At 51.1% G+C, this 18,991-nt stretch overlaps 1 protein-coding gene across 28 annotated transcripts in view; it reads left to right on the forward strand.

Moving 5' to 3' along the window:
- Positions 1-18,991, forward strand: part of MYLK (myosin light chain kinase) — a 258,792-nt gene that overhangs the window by 223,298 nt on the left and 16,503 nt on the right. For all 28 annotated transcript variants that reach the window (XM_070583722.1, XM_070583726.1, XM_070583729.1 and 25 more), the window contains 5 exons: positions 2,621-2,653; positions 2,752-2,845; positions 4,173-4,376; positions 10,051-10,268; positions 12,330-12,453. In XM_070583722.1, coding sequence (XP_070439823.1) covers positions 2,621-2,653; positions 2,752-2,845; positions 4,173-4,376; positions 10,051-10,268; positions 12,330-12,453 — 673 coding nt within the window. The remainder of the gene's footprint in view (positions 1-2,620; positions 2,654-2,751; positions 2,846-4,172; positions 4,377-10,050; positions 10,269-12,329; positions 12,454-18,991) is intronic.

Below are 18,991 nucleotides of genomic sequence, written 5' to 3' on the forward strand. Positions count from 1 at the left end.
CTATTGAACCTATTCATTGTTCTCATGGTACCTCTTGAGATGAGTTCCATATGCCTACAGGCTTCCTCCTTTGTGAGGTCTAACACTAAATTGTTCTCTCAAGTTACAGTATTCATTAGTTGATCAAAGTGCATAACCCTAATCTCACCCTTGGTAATTACAACTTTTTTTGTGTGTGTGAGGAAGATTGTCCCTGAGCTAACATCTGTTGCCAATCTTCCTCTATTTTATGTGGGATGCTGCCACAGTGTGGCTTGATGAGCAGTGCTAGGTCTGTGCCCGGGATCCAAACCTGTGAACCACAGGCTGTCGAAGCAGAGTGTGAGAACTTAACCACTACACAAACCAGGCTGGCCCCATGATTTGTTTTTAATCGTGTATGCTTTACACTTCTTTCCCCACTGGAGAGGCCTAAACTTTTCTGATTGTCTTCACATGGCAGCCATTCCTTTCAGTGGCCCTCCGTACCTCCGCCAGCTCCATGAGAGCTTTCTAAGAGCCCACAGCCAGAGTGCCAGGAGCAGATGACCCCAGGCTCTGCCACGGGCAGAGTAATAAGACCTGTTTGTGGCCACTGCCCATTTCCCTGATGACGCATTCTGTTGGCCAGAGCAGTGGGTTGAGGAACTGGTCTCCCTCACTTGCGTTTTAACCAATACCCTAGGCTCATCACCCTGAAAGGCTGAATAATTAAATTCTCCCTGAAAACATGACCCCATTAGTGCCTTCCAGGTCCGTTGCTCTCAGGTGCCTCCTGGTCATCTATGCATTTGACAGTGTCACTGTTAACTCTCAAACACGTGATTTAGAAGAATCGATCAGGCAGGCTCCCATCCCGGCAGTCTCTGTGAAACCCCACCACTAATCTGAGTCCTCGTCTGGCTCATCCTTTTTTATTTTGCTGTGGCCATTTAATTTCTGTGACAAAATATTCCTCCCAATCCACTCATGTTTAGGTTTTTAAAACTAAACTTGGTGAATAGCGTTTTTAGAACTCTGCACAAAGCACATCCTCTCTAGCTCGTGGTCACACACTTATCAACTCCCTCCAAACTCTTTCAGCAGGGCTACTCATCTCGTCTGGGAACTATGTTACTTTTTCTCGGGTGGTTTGCTTAGGTTGCAGTAATGTTCTGCCCTCAGCCTGACAGGGGCTCCCTGTCTACAGCTCTGAGCTGCACCCTCTCCCTGACCCCACCTCCCTCACAAATGCGCAGCTTGCACAGCACTGCTGAGCTCAGTGTGCCCACACCCAACCGTGCGTGCTGGGCAGTGTCTGACCAACCCCCTGCCCGTCCACCCCTGTCTCCTCCTGGGAGGTTTGTCCACACCCTGGTCCCTTCCTCTCAGTCTTGCTGTACTGGGGGCATCAGGAAATCACACCCTTCCCCCCACGTCCTCTTCACACACACACACACACACACACACACACACACACACACACTTTCACCTTTAAAATCCTTGTCCTCCCTCTGATTTCTCTCAAGTCTTTGTTCTCTCTCCTCAGGGAACCTCCCTTGGCTCCATCTGTCAGCCAGAACACAGCCCACATCATAGCTGAGGAGCGCAAAACATGGCATTTAGAGCAGCCAGGGACCCTAGAAATCACTTAGAAATGCAACTCCTTCCTGTTACAGATGAAGAAACTAAGGCCCAGAAAGGAGAAGGCACTTAGCCAAGGTCAAGAAGCCACAGTGGCCCTCTAGGGACAAACATACACCAAGGCAAAGAAAAGCCTGGAGTCCTGAAGTGGGTGTGTTCTGCCAGACACCTGCCTGTCCCCTCATGTCCCTCATTCACTCCTGACACATCCCTGAGCAGCCAGTGCTTATGTCCCTCCTTGCCCTACCTCATGAACACCCGTTGGTTTCATTGTGTGACATCATTCACCTCCTTGTTGTGGTCCATCATATACTTTAAGACACAACTCAAGGGCTGCTTCTTCCAGGGATAATTGCTCTGACTTTATATTTGCCCCATTTTGCATCTCCTTCCACCATTGTGTGTTCAGATTGTACTGCTGTATCATGTACTTGATTATATAACATTAGTAATGGATAGTTCAAGTATATGTGTTTTTGCCTCTTTGATTAAATTATAAGCCCCAGGAAAGGAGAGATCATGCCTTCTGTGTATTTCGTTTTGTTACCCACAATAACTGGCAAGAGACTTGGGACACTGCTGGAATTCCGTAAAAAGTGTTCAGTTAGTGGATAAATGGATTGGACACTAGAAGCAATTATAAGTTGCTGACTTTGGAGCTGGAGCAGAAAGGGACTGTCACAGTTGTGTGTAGGTTCTGAAAATCAAAGGGACTGGAAGAGCTGTGAGAAGGGTATGTCTAGGAGAACAGGCGGTTAGAAAGGAAGGGATGGAGGCAGGAGCAGGGGGAGGTGGGGGACTCGGGGCGGTGAGGAGGCCAGTGCCTGCTGGTGTACGCATGGCCTTGTTACAGCATGGACTAACCGATCCTGTGGCAATGCCCAGAGCTCTGGGCTTGGTGGTCTTGTTCCTGGGCAGCCTGAGGCCTGACAAGGCCCCTAGCAGGTTTTGTTCTTAATAGGCCTTCAGTACTAATCACCATGTCCTCTCTGCCCACCCCCTTGTCTCCTCCCCCTAGAGCCGAAGGACGAAGTGGAGGTGTCAGATGATGGTGAGTGCTGGCCACCTGTCCTCGGGTTGGCTCAAGGTGGTGGAGGGGGTGAGTGAGGGATCTGATGGCTCACACTCACCCCGACCCCCACCCTGCAGATGAGAAGGAGCCTGAGATCGATTACCGGACGGTGACAGTCAATACTGAACAAAAAGTGTCTGACTTCTATGACATCGAGGAGAGACTAGGATCGTAAGTGGAGTGGGAAGCGCCCTCTGGGCCCCAGCGTGAGGGTGGCACAATTCCCACAGTTAAATTCCGTGCCTCGTCTTCCTGCCTCTTCCCGGGTTCTGCCAACTCCCCAGCCTGAGATTCCTGCAGAATCAGGAGGGACTGACCCTGTCGGCACCTCCATGAGAGCATCGCTCACCACGGGCTGTTTTAGGAGTTGTTCGTGCAGTTCTGTGCTGGCCCAACTCTGTGAAAGCCTTGGGCAAGTCCTTCGTTTTCTGAGCCTCAGTTACCCACACATGACTAAACTGAGGGGACTGGGTCTAGATAAGACTGTCTTTAGGGTCCCTTCCATTTGATCCACAGAAGTCGGTTGAGCCTGATCAGCAGTTCTCTCTTTGTGCTTCAGTAAAATGCACAGCCTTGGAACGCACAGCTGGTCATCACCACTCACTTTAAGAACTTGGTCCGCATTCTTTATTCTGGCTTCTCCTGGGGTGTGGACCCTAACCCTGAGCCCTCATGGCAGCCAAGCTTTCTCCTCCAGCAGCAGTACCCAAGGCTGTCCATCTCCCCCTAACTCTCCAGCCCTGGGGGAGGACGGGAGGCGGAAGAAAAAGGAATGGGCTCAGCTTTTATTTCCAGTGGGGTTCTGGAACTAAAGGAGTGACACCAACCTTGTAACAGCTCTGAAAGGAGCCTGTACTGTCTGTGGGAATTGTGTCAGAGGAACACCACACCCCGGTCAACCCACAGTGGGAAGCAGGGCCCTTCCTAGGCTGTCTCCAGGGGACCAGTACTGGAGAGTTGAGTGGAAGGAAGGCAACCACTGGAAGATTCTCTGTCTTTGGGAAGGACTTTCTCAACCTGGCTTCATGGGTCCCTCTGCGGGGAAGGGCAGAGAAGTCCATCAGCAAGACTGAGGCCTCAGGCCAAGGCGATGACAGTCTTCAAAGAACAGCAACAGCAGACAGTGTTTGGGAGGGGATGTGGGCCGGGCACAGGCTGAGGTCAACAAGTGATGGAGAGTAGGTTTGTCAGTGTTAGAAAAGCGCTTCATTGGTCTAGAGCAGGGGCTGGAAAACTTTTTCTGTAAAGGGCCAGATAGTCAATATTTTAGGTTTTGTGGGCCATACGGTCTATGTTGCAACTACTCCACTCTGCCATTGAAGCACGAAAGCAGCCGTGGACACTGTGCATACAAATGGGCACGGCTGTGTTCCAATAAAACTTTATTTATAAAAAGAAGCAGGCCAGATTTGACTCACAGGCCACTGTTTGCCAACCTCAATATAATGGAAAGCTTAGCTAAACGTGCTTTTTCTCTCCTCCCCCCTCTCATTTGCAGTGGGAAATTTGGACAGGTCTTTCGACTTGTAGAAAAGAAAACTGGAAAAATCTGGGCAGGGAAATTCTTCAAGGCATATTCGGCAAAAGAGAAAGAGACTATCCGGCAAGAGATCGGCATCATGAACTGCCTCCACCACCCCAAGCTGGTCCAGTGTGTGGATGCCTTCGAGGAAAAGGCCAACATCGTCATGGTCCTGGAGATGTGAGTGGCCTGCCGCCCAGCAGCCCAGGCACCGTGGGCCTGGGAGCCCCACATGTGTCTCCCCCACTGTCCCACCCCAGCCCCTCTGCCCCAAGATGGAGAGCACTGCAGGCAGGGATGTGAGGTGCACGTCTCTCCCTATCCCATATGGCCAGGTGCTGACCATTCGGAGCAGCAGGTCTGTGTGCAGTACTGGCCGTGACCACTGACCACCAGCCCAGCTGCAGCCCCCTGCTCATTTCCACAACAAACTGGCAGATCTTTGAGGACGCTGCCTCCTTTTCACCCTCATCTCCCCATGAAAGGGCCAAGGCTCTCCATAGGCTCCTTGGTTTCATTCAGGGGCATTCTGACCTAGAGGTAGCTTTAGAGTAGAAGGGGAGTGACAGAGCAACCTCCTGACTAGCCTGCAAAAGAGATGGGGGCCCAGGGCTGGGAGCTTGGGATGGGGAGTGTAACCTTGCTGTGCTCTGCATGCCCCTGTCCATGTTTGTCTGTCCCCTTGACTTCCCACTTACCAAAGAGTAGCACTTTCTGTGCTGGGTTGTACGAAGACAGGGGGATGCATCAGATGACCTCCAGCCAAGGCTTTCCTGGAATCCATTGTTTCCTCCAGTCCCAGTCCTCCACTTCCCTCACCTCTGAGCCACTGGCACACATATGCACACACGCATGCACACACACATGCACACACACAAACGCACATACTGGCATCAGTAAGCCAGCCTTCTTCCACAGTGTCTGTATTTTTAAAGTCTCCTTTCCTTTTTTTAATCTGAATTTTTTTGAACATATGATACAATCACATCAAAAAATATAAGAAAATGCACAATGAAAAGTCCCACTCCCACCCTTGTCCGCCGTCTACCCTGCTCCTACCCCCTCCACCACAGGTAACCAATTTGATTGGTTTTGTCTGTATCCCTCTAAAGCTTCCTTATGAAAATACAAGCATATATGATATGTATTCTTATTTCCCTGCATTTTAACACAAAGGGAGCCTGTACTTACTACTGCTCTACACTTTGTTTCTTTTCATTCAGTGGTTTATCTTGGAGATAGTCCTGTAGCAGTAGCTAGTCAGCTTTCTCGTTCTCCCAGCTCCGTAGGATGTCATCGCAGGCATAAGCCACAGTTTATTTAAGCAATCTTCATTTGATGGGAGGTTGGATGGTTTCCAGGCTTTTGCTTTTACAAACAAGCAGTGTTTGTAACCTTGTGCATACGTCTTTTCACTCATGCCTGCATACATCTGTTGGATAAACTCCCAGAAGGGTGGGAGTGCTGGATCAAAGGGTATGTGCATTTGAAATTTTTAGAGATATTGTGAAATTGCCTTCAGCATCCTTGAATTGCTCATCCTGAGCTTCACGGATCTTAGCCCTTGGCAAAGGACTCTGTCAACATCTTCACTTGCTTTCCCAAGAAAGGCAAGGCCAGTAAGACATCCCCAAGCCTGAGGTGTGAGTCTCTCCCCTCACCCCATTTTGCTGTGTTTCCTTTCAGTTTGTGTTTTCTGGGAAGTGCAATGGTGGTTAAGAGCACAGACTTGAGTCGGATAAACCTCACTTCCATCCCAGCTCAGCCTCTTATTTGTTATGCGACCCTGAATAAGCTACTCGACTGTGCCAATCCTTAGTTTTATTAACTGTGAAAAGAGGATATAAACCACCTCATGAATGCTATGGGGATTAAAGGGAGTAATGTATGTCAGGCACGGTGATCTATAATTGGGAGCTGTTCTTAGTAGTATGGTGCATTGACTCTTTCTGTATCCTGGTCTTTTCCCACTTAAAATTATTTTGTGAGCATTTTAACACCCAACTAGGTATTGGGGAACAAATTCTCCTATTCAGGAAACCTGGTACTGTTGAGCTGTGATTCTGCAATTGTTAAATCCTTCCAGTGAGAAGAGGTATTTGGAATAGACCCCTTGGGGTTCTCAAATTCTGCAATTCTGCAGAACTGTCAAAGATTCAGAGAAAATCTCCATTCATACCTTAGAATCTGTTCTCAGGCCCAAATTCAAACTCGCTCCCCAGCTTCCAGGAAAGACTTAGCCCACGTCTGTGGCCTCACCCATTATTTTCTCACAATATCCCTGTGGGCTACAGCTTTCACATTTGTTCTAGAACAGGTTGCTTGGTCCAGGCAGCGTGGGTATGCTAGGACATGTGAAGAAACGTCTTCTTTTTAGAAGTTAAACCTTGAGCAAGTTCGTGAGAGGGGGCAGGGAGGGGGCAGCAGGCAGCCAAGCCTGGGTAAGGCCGGGCAGCAGCGCCAGTGGGCAGAATACCATACTTAGCTTGGAATTGGGAGCTGGCAAGCTGGATGGAAAATGTGGGGAGAAAATGTAAGAAGGCTTCAGCTGGTCTGGCTTTCATCCCTCCAGCCCACACCTCCCCCATGGACAGGAGCAGGTCTTCCGTGCACAGGGGCCAGAGGATTTGCCTGCACGTGGGGAAAAAGATTTGTCTGCCCCTTGATAGGAACTCAAGCAGAGAAGAGGCAGCAGGGTCATCCTCCAGCTGTCCTTCCATCCCAGCTTAAACACACTTGGCCACTGAGAGGGGACAGATTGCTTTCAGCAGTGCAATTTGCGCTTCTCCTCGTTTGATGGAGAAACGGAGGTTAAGAGGAGGACCATGCCTGGTGATTCGGAAAAAGGAAAATGTATTCCAGGGTCCCTGCCTCCAGTTCAGCTGCCTCAGATGCTGTGAGAAATCAGAATTAATGTGTCTTCAGCCATGCTGACCTCTGATGACTGACAGGCCCCCATCGCCATAGCAGCATTGCTCAGAGACAAGGGTCCCTTCAGGCTCCTGGCCTGGAGTCTGGGCTTGTCCTTCTGGGAGTGCTCAGGACATTCCAAGTGGTGGGACCCAGAACACAGAAGTGGACTTGCAGTTTAGGCCGAGTCGTCCATGGCCCGTTGCAGGTTGGTGCTGCCACTGGCAAAATCTATCAAAGAACACCTAGCTGGCTGCCAGGAGACAAGGAGTGGCTGGTACCAAGTCCCCTGAAGTGCCATGCCTTCTGGCTGCCAGTGAGGGCTGGCCAAGCCTATGGTTTGGGGGATAAATTTGATCCCTTGGGATTAGGTAGCCTTGGTAGTAGGTATTTATTCCTTCCTTCCTTCCTTCCTTCATTCATTCATTTCCTCACAGTTAATTTAGGAAGCACACATTTCTTCTGGCCCAGTCTTGGCCCTCAGCGTTACCCCATCTCTGTGGCTGGCGGCTTCTTTCCATCCATAGTCCTGAACATTTTGAAGAGAAACCTATATAGAACCTTTAATCCTGTTTGTGTAACCCCTTTCTTCCTAGAAAATGGACCACAGGGATGGTTTTCAAAATATATTAAATATATTTAGGTATGAACCTATTTGAACCTCTGTTGAGTAGGTTCCCTCTAGAAACACAGCAGTCATTATCTCCGTGGCTCAGATTTCTGCCACTCAGACATTCTGAGGACACTGCAAATAATGGTTTCTTGCTTCTTCAGAATATTTTGAATTTAAAAGCAAACACTTGGGGGCCCTTTGTGGCAGATATTGGCCAGGTATAAAGAAGAGTCTGAAGAAGAGCCAGACCTTTTTCAGACAGGTTCACAAGCAACTTTAAGACAAAGCAGACTCGATGCAAAAAGCGCAGAGAGCAGGCCGTGGAAACCCAGGGAGGGAAGCATCATCATCTCGTATGGGGATATCTAGAGTGATTTCTCAGAGGACGAGAATTTCAGCTGGCCTCCTGGGGTGGGAATTGAGTAAGCCAGTGTTTCCCACACTTGCCTGGTCATAACAAGGAGCTGGGGTGTTTATTAAAAATGTGGATACTCAGATCCCTCCCAAGGGAAGAAGGTGGGGAATCTGTATTTTCAAGAGCCCCAAGGGATTCTTAAAAAAAAAAAAAAAAATGTATTGATAATTAACACTATTGAGTACTTACTAAGTGCCAGGAACTCTTCTAAGCACTTTGCTTGCATTGACTCACTCAGTCTTCACAGCAGCCCTGTGAGGGGGTGCTGCTTTTATCTGCATCTAGGAGATGAGAATATTGACGCACAGAGATACTAAGAATCACCTGAGAACTGACAATGGGGCTAAGAGTTTGACTTGGAGCCTCCCTCGGTGGAGAGCGGTCGAAACGGAGGGCTGGAGGGCGAGGCGCCCCCTGCTGGCCGCCCCCTGCTGGCCGCCCCCTGCTGGCCGCCCAGGGACCTCCTGCTCAGTTGGTTCTAAAGCTTTGGTTCCAGCGCCCTCCAGTGGCCAGTGGCGCAGACTGACCTTCCCCAGCTCGGCCCTTCCAGAAGTGAAAGCGGTTGTCCTGTGGTAATGGAGGCAGACAGAGGCTGTGGTGTGCTGGGCCCCATGGTGCGTCCCTGTCTGTCTCTGCCTCCAGAATCTATGATAAGATCCTCTTGGTGCTCTGCAGGTTGTCAAATGAGGTTTAATGCATGCTGAGCACCTATTGTGTGTCAGTCATGATGCTTTATAAAGCTCCTTGATTCCTAACAACTCTATGACGTAGGGACAGATAAGGAAACTGAGGCTCAGAAAGATTAACTAACGTGCCCAAGGTCACACAGCTTGTAAAAAGAAGAGATAGGATTCAAACTCAGCTCTCTCCCTTCTTCATGATGACTCCCCTTAGAAGAGAGAAGGTCCTTGGAAGAGGACAGGCTCAGAATGAAGCCCACCCAGCCTTTTCAGCTGGCAAATCTACAGACCATTGTAGGAAAGAGCTTACTGATGTCTGGATGCTACATAAGTTACGAAGGAGATGCTTAAAACTTTCTGAGCAGCGAGCAAGGAGGGTGGGTCAGAGGGCTGGGACAGGGGAACAGAGAGAGCCTATGCAACTCAGGCAGCGAAGCCGTGCATTTGCACTGAAGGGCAGTATGCCGGCGGGCTGCAGCCTCTGGGGCAGTCCTTAGCAAAAGATGCCCACTGTGGGTCCCAGAAACACCATGGCCAGGGTCCAAAGTCCATGCATGCAGGAAGTATATACTGCGCTGCCAGACTGGCCTAGGGAGCAGGCAAGACACGTTAGTTATGACTGAAAGGAAGGAACTGATGCTGTCGGCCCAGCCAGGGGAGACAAATCCATCACAGCTGGAAGGAGAGTGGGTTACAGCCAACAGATTGTAGAAAATGTGCTGAGGCTCCTTATTATCAAAGATATTTTTCTGTTCCCGGCTGTGCAAAACAAATGCTTATGGGCACTGTGAGTATTTTAAGCCTTAGTTCTCTACGACTAAAAGACACGGCTGAAGTATAAGAATGATCCCTTACCCATCGGTAGTCATTTGGGAGAAGGAGGCTGCCCGGCGGTTACCCTTGTTCCTAAGGAGATCTTGTCTGGATCCCTCAGTTCATGACAATCTCTGAAACCGCCCAGCCCAGACACTTCCCTGAATCCCCCAGCGGCTCTGTGGGCGCAGGCAGGGTCCCCCAAGCAGGACACCAGCAGGCCCGGGCTCTCTTTGCACCATGGAAGATGGAGACGAGTATAACAGGGCAGTGGCCTGGGACTCAGGAACCTGCAGAAAGTGCCCAGCACCCCAACACCTGGGCTTTCCTGCCAGTCCTCGCTCCCGCTGCCTGCCCTTGGCCAGACTCCCCGCCACCCCAGCTTCTACTCCCCTGTGGTCTGACCGCCCTTCTGTCCTGCAGCGTGTCAGGGGGCGAGCTGTTCGAGCGCATCATCGATGAGGACTTCGAGCTGACGGAGCGGGAGTGCATCCAGTACATGCGGCAGATCTCAGAGGGCGTGCAGTACATCCACAAGCAGGGCATCGTGCACCTGGACCTCAAGCCCGAGAACATCATGTGTGTCAACAAGACAGGCACCAGGATCAAGCTCATCGACTTTGGGCTGGCCAGGAAGCTGGGTGAGGCCGATCCTCCTCTCCTGTTGTCACCAGCATGCCATGGCAGTGGCGGTGGCTGTCTGTGTTCCACACGCTGGCTATTAGTGGGAATGTATAGATAGAAGTTAAAATCAGAAACCATGGAGATGCTCAGGTTCAAATCCTGCCCCTATCATTCGCTAGCTGTGTCACTCTCGGTCTCAAATCCTTTGTAAAATGGCATCCTAGGAGTGCCCAACTCATAGAGCTGTGAGGGGATCCAATGAGATAACACAGGCAGAGTGATCGGAGGAGTGTCTCGCACACAGTGAGCACTATGTAGGTATTAGCCGTTTATTTTTAATTATTGTTATTATCATTATCCCCTCTTGTATTTTTCACTCTGCTGCCTTCAGCAGCAAAACTCATCTTGGAGATGGGGCTTCCTCACTTTTGCATCCCACTGTACAGTTGCCAGAGCACTCCCACATGCTTCCTCTCATGGGATTCTCACAGTGACCCTGTGAGGCGGACAGGGCAGACTTTACGAGCCCCCATTTATAGACGAGGAAACAGAGGGTCACAGTAGCTTTGTCTGCCAGGTCCCACCAGGAGCCAGGGGAGGTGCTGGGGCTGGAATGAGGACCCTGGACCTGGTTCAGGATGCTCGAAAGTGCCTCTGCTATTCCTGCCCCGCAGAGGGGGGTGTGATGGGGGACAGCGGGTGGGGCCTTTTACCCAGCCCAGTCATTTTAGTCAGTGACTGTCTGCGCCACACACCGTCTCCGTCCACCCTACTTAGGTAGCTCTTTGATGTCTCAGGAATTCAAGAAATAGCTTCACCTTCCACCTCCTGACCACCACCCTATTAACAAGGAGCCCGAGGGCCAGCACGAGCTGGCCTTTCTTTCACTACCCTGGGGGGAGCTGATGCCACCTGGTAAATCTCCTCCTAGGACACTCAGTCCTGGTGGAAGCCGCGTGGGCCATAAAGAGGAAAGTGAGGAGTGTGGTCCTGCCGGGCTGTGACTTGCCCGGTGGCTGGCGCTGTGAGGCTGGGCAAATACGCCTGCTCTGCTTTTTCCTGCTGAAGGCCTGGTTTGGGGGCGACGGCTGGTGGACAGATCCTGCCTCAGACGGGAGCCACTGATGCTTTAAACCACTAAGGCGCCCCTGACCTCGGGAGCTGGCAGTATCGCAGCCCAAGGGACACAAGGTGCAGGCTCCCTGGAGAGGGGACAGGTGGGGACAGTGGTGTCCACTAAGGACCAGAGCACCGGGAGGGTTAAAATGTAGCAGGAAGAGTTTACGTTGGAGTGGGAGCAGAGCTTCCGCATCTGAGGGCTGTGAAATGCTTTGTTGTGGCATTTGCTGTGGGCTCTGGGGTAAGACAAGACCAGGTGCGGTGCACAGGCAAAGGTATGCCCCCCACCGCCACTGAGGTCCTCCAGGAGCTGGTACCTGTGTGCATACCACCTGGGCCCTCTGTCTGGTGTGGCGCAGAGGCCCCACCTTGGTTATGGTTTTCCCCGACTCTCCTCCCGGCAGTGCCCAGGAGAGACGTGAGGCCACACATGGAGAGGCAGTGGAGTTGGGGGGCATGGCGCAGGGGTCGGAACCCCGGTGTAGGTACTGGCCACCGCTAATTAAATCACTCCACTGCCCTGAGCCTCCCTTTCCTCCTCAGGAGCAAGGGGGTCCTCCCTTCCTCTCAGGGTTGTCGAGAGTGTTACACAGGAAAATCCTGTGAAGCAGATAGCAGGTGCATGGGACATAGAGAGTGTGTGAGATCATTACCAGGTGCACGTCACAAGCCCTGCCTCAGGGGGCTCCTGGGAGGGACAGATGCACCAACAACTGGCAGGGGCAGGGACTTTAACAGCCTCTTCTCCCATCCCCCCCCCCACCCCCAGTTCAGGACATTTGAGGTTTCACAGGAGGCTGAGTGTCTCTGTGCCATTCTCCAAGGACAGAGCCACCGAGGACCGAGCCTTGTCTGTGTCCCTCTGGGGTTGAGCCCAACACACAGATGAGGGCAGCCGCTTACCGTGAGCTGGGTCCGGGCTGTTCCGGGCAACTGATCCATCTCCATCCTGGTTACAGAGAATGCCGGGTCTCTGAAGGTCCTTTTTGGCACCCCAGAGTTTGTGGCACCTGAAGTGATCAACTATGAGCCCATCAGCTACGCTACAGACATGTGGAGCATCGGGGTCATCTGCTACATCCTGTGAGTCTCGGGGCACAGAGGGGAGGGGGCAGAGTCCCACAGGAGGGTCCCCAGGCTGCCCTGACCTTGAAGGCAAGGGTGGGTCAAGCTGGGGAGAGCCTGCCCCAGACTTAGGAGAGCCACAGGCTCCCACCTCCTTCCCCACCAGCCTGCCCTGCTCCTGTGCTGCTGATGAGGTCAGCAGCCCACATCACACTTCCATTGGAGCCTCTAGCTCCACACACAGGATCCCCATCCTCACCCTCCCTGATGCTGGCCAGCCTGGGGCCTTTAGTCAGGAGGGTGTGAATGTGGCTGGTATCACAGAAGTTACCTTGAGGTGTGTAAGTCTGTAGGGTCCACGGAGGAGGGAGGGAGCCCAGGTGCACTTCTCCTGTGGGCATCATCATTGTTTTCCAAGGCAGCACCCCCATCTTCATGGGAGGGGGACTCCAACTGCCAGCCTTGTCTCCGAGTCCAGTATATGGACTGATTAATAAGCACTTTTGATGACAGAGCCCTCAGCAGGGCCAACAGACAACAGAAAGCCACACCGTAATTAGACTTGGGAAATCAGGTGGAAAATACACAGCCATTTCAGTTAATGCTGGAGAAGAAAGGAGAGGCCAGTAATCTAGACCAGTGCTTTGCAAACTTTAATAGGCATAAATCCCCTAGGGCTTGCCTTAAATTGCAGGTTCTGACTCAGAAGGTGTGGGGGCCCTGAGATTCCACATTTGTGAGAGGAGCCAGGTGGCCAGAGGTGCTGATCCAAGGATGTGCTCTGAGGCTCTGGGACGCACACTGTGGGTGGGATCGCGCTGACGGAGTCACCCAGGCTGCAGATGGTCATCAGCCTCAGAGGCAGCGCCTGAGGCTGAACTTGTGTGGCAACACGGAGCGTGGGCTGGCCTCCCAGAAGAGGCAGATAGGCATGCTTTCAGTTTGAAAAAATATTTTTGGTTGACACTACAAAAGGAAAAATTAAACATTTCATAGAAAACTTGAAGAGGATCTCTAAGAATACTTTCTTAGACCCCTGGGGTCTTCAGACCCCAGTGTGAGAAACAGTCCAGGTGATTTTGCTGCCGAGCCAGGTGTAGGAAGCACTGTTACAAAAGCGTTAGCCGGAGTCAGGTGTGCGGTGTGGCTTTTTCACGTGCTCAGGAGTTTTACTCTCACTGTGGCCTGTTAAGACAGTCTCCCACGGTTGAGCCTGTGTCACGGGTTCTGTACCCCAGAGGGTCATCTTCTTCCCTGCCTGGGGTCACCCTGACTACCACAGCCTCCCCCTGGAGCAGTCAAGAAGAAACTCCCTGGCCAGGAGTGGACTTCCCTGCCTTTCCCTACCCAGCCCACCCCCTGCCACAGCACCCCCCCGACCCTGGCCCCACTCCAGCAGAAAGGGAGCTGATAAGTAAAGAAAATGGCACCTGATTCTGTACTCCTGGCTCCCTTGGTGAGTAAGGAAGAATGGGCCCAGCTCATCCCTTCTGGGGCTGACCCAGGCTGGATGGTGTTCCCACTGGATCTGTGGCCCCTGGGGAGACACCTGACCCTTGAGAAACAGTCTTTGGTCAGCTCGGCTGTTCAGACCCAGCTGTCCCGCGGCCCGGCTTGGTTCCTGGGTCTGTCTGCAGCCATCATTGAGATTTGCCTCACTGTCCCCAGTTGCTTTCCCACTGCTGTGGGATTGGGAATGTCTGCAGCCATGGATTTCTACCTAGGCTCTTGTTTAATCCTCACAACAAACCTGGGAGATGGCTTGTGGCGGGGATTCGATCTTCATTTGGCATTGAGGTAACTCGGGCCAAGGAAACCCACACAGCCACCCATTTCCCATGTCCTAGAGGGTGACCGCCATGCCAGTTCACCCAGGACTTATGGATTTCCCAGGACACAGGGCTTTCAGTGCTAAGGCAAGGAAAGTCTCAGGCAAACCAGGGCAGTTGGTCACTCAACTGGTCAGGGACAGGGAAGTGACCAGACTGCTCAGTATATTTTCACAATGAACCACCCATGTAACCTACCCCAGATCAAGAAACCGAATGCCATCAGGGCCCCCTGCAGCCCTGCCAGTGCCCCTCTCGGTTCCTATCCCTCAGAGATAATCATCGTCCTCATGTCTAATGTCATGCCTTAGTTTTGCCTGTTCTTAAACTTTATGTAAACCAAAGAGTAATAGAGAAAGAAGTGCCTGGCTTCTTTTGCTCAACGTTGTTTGTGAGATTCATCCACATTATTGTGTGTAGTTAGTTATGGCTTGTCATTCTCGGTGCTGCATAGTACTCTACTGTGTGAACGTCATCAATTTATTCATCCATTCTACGCTGATGGGCTTGTCAGTAGATCCCAGTTTGGTGTATTACAGGTATTCTGGTGCCTGTGTTTTAGTGGATACATTAATGCATTTCTGTTGGATACCTGATCTAGACTAGAATTACTGGCTCATAAGAGCACTTTATTTTAAAATGAAAATTCTTTTTTTTTTTTTTAAGGATTGGCACCTGGGTTAACAACTGTTGCCAATCTTTATTTCCCACCCCACCCCCCCGTACATAGTTGTATATCTTAGTTGCAGGTCCTTTTAGTTGTGGGATGTGGGACACCGCCTCAACATGGCCTGACGAGCGGTGCCATGTCCGCGCCCAGGATCCGAACCCTGGGCCGCTGCAGCGGAGCGCACAAACTTAACCACTCAGCCACGGAGCGGGCCCCTAAAATGAAAATTCTTTTAAGTGGAGGAACATAGTAATTTGAATAATATGTTATATTGTTCACTAGATTACTCTTAAAGCTAAGACCAAGAAATAGGAAAGACCTCTTTGAAATGAGGAGAAAATGACTTTGATGAATGGTGCACCAGCCCGAAGATCTTCTGGCAGGGGGAGGCCAGGATGGGGAGAGGTGTGTGTCTGGCTCAGGGAAGCAGGTGACAGACACAGGTCAGCCCTGCACAGCATCCTCTCTCCTGCACCCACCACGGGGAGCTGCTCTGCCCTCTGGGACTCTTCTGGGCTGGCTGTCACAGTGGGCATTCAGGTCTGGGAGTCCTCTCCCTCAGCAGAACATGTGGTGCCAAAAACAAAAGTTGCAGCCAGCCAGAGCACTTCCTTTCAGTTCCTGCCTTGAAAAATTCTGGAGCAGCTGGAAGCCCCCAGAAGAGATTCTTTTGCGCCACTCTTTGGAGCTTGGTTGTCTGCCTGACAGTCCGTGTCGGGGCCACCGTCCACGTTTGTTCCGGAGAACCTATCCCCGATCTCCTTTCTGGGGCCAGTGAGAGATGGGAGGCCGGGGAGTTGGAGGGGAACAGGTGATAGCTCATTTGTTATTCAACATGTATTTGGTGCGTGCCTCCTAAGCGACCTGCTCTGTCACTGTGGTGGCTCTGACTCTGTTGGAAGAACTCCTTCTTCAACCCTTTGGAGAGATCAGCGCAGTTCCTGCCCCAGCACTGCAGACCCTGACCCCACTGCCTGCCTGGGTTTTCCAGGCAGGAGAGAGATGCAGCAGGTGGGGTTGTGGGCCCCCGCCCTCTCACCCCTGACTCTGAAGGGAGGTGGTAGATCTCATGAATCTCCTGGAGGCTCTTCTGGGATTAGCCATACCCATTTGGTTTCTGGCAGGAGAGAAGCCTGGGATGCTCCCACCTCCCTTCATCACGGAGGACATTCCAAGCCTCCTTTTCTAAGACCTCCTTCCCTCTCTTGCCTCCCTCTCCCCTATTTCCTGAGGACTTGGTGTTCCCTCACTGCCTGTGGGGACCCCAAAACCCTGCTCTGTGCCCTGCCCTCGTCCCTATTTCAGAACTCCCTCTCTCCCTCCCCTCCCCCAAACCAAGGTGAAGAGCAAATATTGCTCTGCTCTCGCCTCCTGACCATCTTGCTACTGGCTCAGTGACAGACTTCCCATTTCAGCTCATTTGTTGAGCACCTACCACGGTCCAGAGAGCCGGGGCCATGCCCACCTGGAGTCTAACTTCTGGACACAGCAGCCCAGTGAGGAGTCCCGATATCCAAGCATTGGGTACCTACTCAGTCAGACTCCAGTTTGCATGCAGGGCCCTTCAGAGGCATCCGGTAGCCCCACCCAGGGCTGCTTCTGCCCTCCCCACCACTGAGCCAGACGCACTCTGATCCAGTTCCTGTGACCTCCAGGTGTCTTGTGTCCACACCAGGCCCAGCCACCACCTCCAGGTTTTGCTCTCCAGGGACTTGGGCTGAGGTTAGTGTGACCAAACCCTGGCCTCTGCCTCCTAGGCCACTGCACAAAGCAATCCCCAGCCCTTCCTGTGGGACCTGCCCACGCCTCTCCTATCTTCCACACCAGGGGAGGAGCATCTGAAGGGTAAAATGGGATGAAAGACCAACCCCTTTCTAGGCACTCAGTAGTTCTGCTGGCATATGTGTGGTCCCCTCGGCTGGCCTTTCATGCGGAGGGTCTGCTGCTACTTGAAAAACACCGAGGAGAAAGTGTGGTTTGAGAGGCATTTCTGTGCCCTTCTTTCTCTCTGCCCTGCAAGCAGAACAGTCTTCCACGTCAGATTCCCTGGGCGAAGTTTTGCTGCAGTTAGAAATTAAGGGTTAAGAAATTAGAACACCCTGCAGGTGTGACTTTTGTGATTTGTCAACACAAAGACCAATGTTGAGCCATTCAAAATTCACAGGAAGACTGTGTGACACACTTGAGAAAGACAATGGCAGTGAAGACAAAGTTGAGTGTCCAAGAACCTGCCCACACTGGCTTTGTGAAAACCAGATCAATCCTCTGGTTATGTTGGGGAGGAAGAAACTTTCCTCTGCCCTCTTAGGTTCTGATCTTGGGGGTCTGCAAATCAAACTGACAAAAGACAGATTAACAAGAAGTAAAAACAGATTCAATTATGTACTCGTACACAGGAGTTCACAAAGATACATGACTCAAGGAGGCATTTAGAATTTGGGGCTTATATACAATTTTAATAAAGAATGATAAATTGTAAAGAAATAACTAGACAAAGGAAAAGGGGTTTGGGGCTTCTGGAGTGGGTAAATTATGAGAAAATGACTAGGAAATGTAGGATAAATGAGGGTTGTTTAGCAAGGTTTGGTAAGAGTCTTTCTCCTCTTCCTGGTATGGAAGAGGCAAACACCTTTACAAGTGGGAATTTATGTGACCTTACCAAAGAGAAGCTTATGTCCTGCTTTTAGACAGAAAGTGGGAGGGCAGAGATCTAATTGCCTTCAGCTCAAAATAATCCTGACGCCAAAGATTTTGGAGTGGCTTCCTCTGATCCCCTTCAGTTCAAAACTAGATAAGACGAAGGGGAGAGGCGAGTAGTTGTGTTTTTAATGCTAAGGGTATTGTGTTTGTTGATTGGGTTGATTTTTTTTTGGTAAGAAGACACATGATCCTTATGCAAATGCCAGCAATAAAGAAAAAGTCCAAAAAAGAAAGTCTAAAAAAGATCCTGCAAAAACCCACCACCTAGAAACAGCGTTACTAAAATTCAGATGCTCTCTTTGTCATCATGCTCTGCATATATTCCAAGTTTCACTTTGGAGACGTCCTCCGTCATGGGGGAAATGCTGGGGGAGCTGAGGCGGGCCAGGAGCCAGCCGAAGCCCAGGGGGTGTTTCAGAGGGTTGGGCTGTCAGGAGGGAAGAGCGCCAGAGGCCAGGGGACTCTCCCCGCCTGTGATCATTACAGAGATTAAGCCCTATCTTTGCAGGATTATAGCTCCTAATTAGGAAAGGAGGTTTACAGAGGGGGACCTTTCGCATTCCACAGCAGGCTGTGTGCTTATTCCCCTGCAGCCTTCTGCCGTGCTGCTGGACTTCCCCGCTTCTCTGTTCCAAGTGGAAAATGTGGAGACAGAAGGAAGCAGGTAGTGACAAGCAGGAGTCAGGCTGCTTCTCGGTGGGGCTAGCTTAGGCCACACAGAGACAGGGAAAGCTGGGAGCCCCTAGGAATTCTACCCTATCCTTGGCGTATAAAAGGGGAAGCTGAGGCCCAGAGAATGGAAAGGAGTCGCATATGACAATGCAGACGCGGCAACTAATAAGCTCCCGCCCTTCCCTCATTGTGACGTGACCGAGAGTGATTCTCTCCATGCCTCCTTAAAACGTAGGTCAGTGTCTTGCTTTTAGACCCATTAATGCCATCTACAAAAAGTGATTACTAAAAACACAAATATATTGATTGGGGGATATAATTTGCATTGTAAACGCTTTCTTCTTTTTACAAAAGTTTTCATCAGAGGGTTCCTCCCAGTAGCAAGCTTTCCTTAGAACATTTCATTGGGTTTTGGTTTACAATATTTAGTTTTCAGGTATGGATATAATTTCGTAAGCGAGGCCTCTTGATGCTAAAACAGCTCCAGAAGGGTTCGTGTTGTTGTTTACGATGACGGTTCATAAGGATTTGGGGGAAGGGACGTTAGTGAGGACTTAACTCGGGAGGTTGATGGCATGAGGGCCCAAGATCCATCTCATGGGGCTCAGGTGGGGTCAGGGCAGGACCAGCAGCATAATTTGTGGGGCCCAGTGCAAAATAGAAAGGTAGGGCGACTTGTTCAAAC

The sequence above is a fragment of the Equus przewalskii genome, chromosome 18 (assembly GCF_037783145.1).
Source record: "Equus przewalskii isolate Varuska chromosome 18, EquPr2, whole genome shotgun sequence".
NCBI classification, from domain to species: domain Eukaryota; kingdom Metazoa; phylum Chordata; class Mammalia; order Perissodactyla; family Equidae; genus Equus; species Equus przewalskii.